At 37.0% G+C, this 4,424-nt stretch overlaps 1 protein-coding gene across 1 annotated transcript in view; it reads right to left on the bottom strand.

Moving 5' to 3' along the window:
* Positions 1-1,864, bottom strand: part of tgm5l (transglutaminase 5, like) — a gene marked incomplete in the record, with an annotated part of 5,341 nt that extends 3,477 nt beyond the window's left edge. Inside the window, 5 exon segments of the mRNA XM_014330358.2 lie at positions 116-244; positions 614-732; positions 1,036-1,269; positions 1,378-1,560; positions 1,779-1,864. Of these exon segments, the coding sequence (XP_014185844.1) occupies positions 116-244; positions 614-732; positions 1,036-1,269; positions 1,378-1,560; positions 1,779-1,785 (672 nt within the window).
* Between the last annotated feature and the right edge of the window lie 2,560 nt (positions 1,865-4,424).

Raw genomic sequence — 4,424 nt, 5'->3', positions numbered from 1 at the left:
ATGATGCTCATGTAATAGATTGTAAACAAGATCCAAAAACTAATGTGATTCATACAATTTGTAAAGCTAGTTAATGTTGAATTTGTGTTGCTAGACAGAATCTGTTGACACTCACCATGGCAGACACAACCCGGCTGAGGTACACGGGGTTGTTTCGGTTCAGGTAGTCCATCTTTCTGTTCTTTTTGTGCTGAGGGCTGACTTGGAGCAAATTCAAGCATGCCTCCAGAACACCAGACTCATACTTTACAGGCAGAAAAAGGAAAAGAGAAAATTTGAGTAAGTCCTGTTAAGCAGGTGGTTTGAAGTCAGATTTAAGGTCAAGATTTTACTATGTGCACACATACTTTAAGATGTTTTATCTCATTGATCCTCCAAAAGTTGCACATTTATTCATTTTCAACTATTGTTTTGAAGAATTATTAAAGTGAACTGAAAGTGAACACTGGGAATCTTTCAAAACAGTGTTACAGAGAATACGATCTTTATGCACTTTGATAAAACATAATACACTCATACATAATACCTCATTTAAAAACCTCATTTAAAAGGCACATCTTCTGGTAATACTTTTTTTTTGAGTTGCTTAGTGTTCAGTTTGCGACTTTCTTACCTGATCAAAAGACCACGGTCTTTCAACAATGTTTGTCCCTGATCCCATAAACAGCAACCCAAAGTCACTCTGGATATATTCTTCTCTCTGATCCTCAAATGGGATGTATACTGTATCCTCTGCAAGAAATACATCCTGCATTTAGAACCACACAGTGTACTAACATTTTCAAGTCATGCTCAATTCAACATTTTCAAAGAGATTTAAAGATCATTCAGTCCACAGACCTATATAGTACTGTAGCAGATACTTAAAAATAAGTAATTAATAATTTATTATGTATTCTACAATAATGTAATTTTCAATATGGTTTGTGTGTTAGGCCACACAAACCATATATGTATTCTGATACATATATGGTTGCTGCAACAAGCTACCAAAATAAATCTGATTCTCCAGCACTGATACTTTGCTTCACTTACCAGAACACCAGGGGTTGCAGAGCAGGATGAAATTGCCATATGCAGAGCTTTTCTTGCCATCCTGAGTAAGCACACACAGCTGAAATCTGTAGGAGCCGACTGAGGCAGAGGCAGGAGAGCAGATGTAGACAGAAGGTTTCAGAGGGTTCAACTCCTCAGGGTCAATATAGGCATTCCAGCTGGACTTGGAAGAGCTCTTGGAGAAGGTTACAGGCATTACTGCGTACAGGTTACCTGATGGGAAAATTGAGGAATGAAGTGAGAAACACAAGCAAAAGCCTTAAATTGTGGGCTAGACCACTTGTATACAAAAGCATCCATGCAATATACTCAGGAAAGTACCTAGCATGATTTTAACCCTCAGAGTATTGATCTTAGGGTTGAAGGGTCGCCCTTCCAGCTGAACGCTGACTTTAAATGGGGCTCCTCTCCGCACCACCAGAGATTTGGTGTTCCTGAAGCCATTCGTCCTATGACTCTCAAGGTTTTCTGATTGTTCCAGGTCAACATATTTTATCCTCAAGTCTGCAAGTTGAGAAAAAGAAACATTAAAGACTGTCAACATCATACATTGTCTGTAACAGTAAAAGGCAATCACGCACAGCAGTAATCATGGTAATAATCAAATCATAATCAAAGTCTTCATCAAGAGTGAATTTGCTCTGTATAACAAATGAATAGTAATGAATAGTAAGGAACAGAAAAGAGTGAAAGAGTTTGCATTTCTGAAGATGAAATCTCACCTTCCATCTCTTAGTCTCTCTTTCTCACAGCAACGTTGGATGACTCCACTATCGCCCACTAAAGCTATATAAGCATTTTGCCCAACCCTTCTTAACCATTTCAGAAGGCGGGGAGAACGCAGTGTGACTTTCTTGAATTGGGCCTTGGGCAAGAACTGTACCTTTCAGTGTTAACAGATGCTAGAAAACCTGATTTTCAATGATTAATATCTGTCACATAGACCACAAACTTTGATATTCCACACAATAGAATCTGCATTCAGACGTCATGTTATGACACAGGATTCAACTGAAGGATGATTCTATTACGTAAGTCCTAGATTTTGTTTTACATACAGGTCTGTTATCCAAATATTATTGTTCACATTGTGTTCTAAGTTTATTTGCAGGGAGGCTTTTTTCTGACGGTTTTGAATGAATGACACTTGTTAACGGCTAGTTTGATGCACCCACTATTTGAATATGTGACTAATACGATATTACAAAGTTCTGCATATACAGTATGAGGTGGTACTAACTATTTATTTTGTTGACTATAAGGTTCAGTTGGATGTTCAAAAACTTCTTTGAAATTATTTCAGTTTTGTGACATGGCACGTTATCCTGCTGGAAGCAGCCTGCTGAAAATGGGCACAATATTGTCATAAAGATAAGGACATGGTTAGCAACAATACTCGGATAGGTCGTGCATTTAAACAATGCTAAACTGGTACTAAGGAGTCTAAAATGTGCCAAGAAAACAACCCCCAGAGCTGCGGCAGCCTGAAACTTTGATACAAGGCAGGATCATTTCTTATTTTTATTGTGTTTAACCCAAATACTGGCCCTGCCATCCAAATGACCAGGCAACATTTTTCCAGTTGTCTGTTGTCCAGTTTTTGATGAGCTCATGTGAACTGTATATTCAGTTTCCTGATTTAGGCGACAGGGATGGCTGTTGTGGTATTCTGCTGCTGTAGCCCATCTGCATTAACATGTTCAATATACTGTGCAATCAGTGATGTTCTTTTGCATACTTTGGTTGGAACAAGTGTTTAACCTTTCAGTATGAAGCAGTCTGGCCATTTTCCTCTGACTTTTGACATCAACAAGTGATTTTCACCCTGAGAGCTGCAGCTCACTAGATATTTTCTCTTTTTAGATGATTCTCTGTAATCCCAGAGATAGTTGTCCATCAGTTCAAGCACCAGTTTCTGAAAGACCAGTCTATTCATGCCCTCTGGATGACGTATTATCCTTTTCACTATTACCACCTTTATATTTCAAAGTAAAATATCAATATCAATATTAACAGTTTGTTGCAAAACACTTGCTTATTTTAATAATCTCCACAGCTTTAAAATGTCAGGTATCTGGTGGTTTTCATAGTTGTCTTTTACATGGGCAGCCTCCCTGCCTGACATTGGAGACGAGATACTAAACTATGAAAGATTTTATCTTGTATGAATCCACTGGAAAAAATGTCCATCTATTCTAAAAAATAAATTAGACTCCCACATGCTTTCACGCTTTGATTACATTAAAAAGAGTCACAAAAATATGCATACCAACCCACCTAGTCCACCCTGTTACTGTGGAAAACAGTAACTGGGTGGACAATAAGAAAGAGCATGTTTTATGCTTAAGTTAACTATTATTATTCGTATGATGCACAACAGGGTTGCGTGTGAATAGAAATTCTTTTTTAACATTTTTATAAGCCATATGATCAAATTTACAAAAATACTGGTTTATGTTGTAAATAAATGTAACCTGGTGGACATGTGATGATAAACCATCAGTGAACCACTGTGAAACATGAAAAAATGGCTGATGAAAGAGTATTTTCTCTTTGTCTCGTAGATGATTTTCCTTCAAAAATATATAACGAACTATAAGCAATAAAACTAGAGGACCAATGAAGAGTGTGTTTCTTTTTATACAATTTTAAAAGAAAATGTTAGCAGATAAACTGGAAACAATTTTTTTCATGTTTCTTGTTTGACTTTATGAATTGTTGGGTTTCTTAGCAGGATAACACATGAGACCAGAGTTGGAGTCTATTTTCAGACAAATAGACCACTTTCACAGACTTCCCTCTGGGTTTTGCTTTATCTCTATGATTGTTTATTCTGTATACTGCTGTAAAAACAACTTTTTCCCAGCAGACATTTTATCACGCACACAGATGACACTGCTTTAGTAAGCCCCTACATGATTTGTTAAGGTAAATCATCATGGTAACAATAACCAATAAGTTGTTAGGAACTGCGTTTCCTATTTTAGAAAGTGGCATCTTCTTTTTTGCCTCCTCTTTTCAACTCTTGCCATCCGCATGGCACTATTGCCCCCACTTGTTCACAAAAGAAAAGATCTTTAGTTCCATATTGGTGTATAGAAATATCATGATTTTCCAAGATGAGTGACAAAGGCCTTTTCTTCTTTTCTTTTCTTGTCTACATTTCTTACTGCAAAATGAAGACATTTAAAATGATGTCAAATGCAATGAGGCTACATGTATATTAAAATCACCCTCTGTAATTATTTTATCTGAGGTGAACACTAAAAAAAGCTGAGCACTTAAAAATGAGAGATTAGACTTAAGGGGCAGGAGGAAAAATGGACAACAACAAATAACAACAACGCTTTCCAGTTCGGGTGGCTCAG

This window comes from Haplochromis burtoni, unplaced genomic scaffold (genome assembly GCF_018398535.1).
Source record: "Haplochromis burtoni strain Fernald_Lab_line unplaced genomic scaffold, NCSU_Asbu1 Contig_779, whole genome shotgun sequence".
Classification (NCBI taxonomy): Eukaryota; Metazoa; Chordata; class Actinopteri; order Cichliformes; family Cichlidae; genus Haplochromis; species Haplochromis burtoni.
Note: the sequence above shows the minus strand (reverse complement) of the source record. Positions and strands in the feature narration are given on the sequence as shown.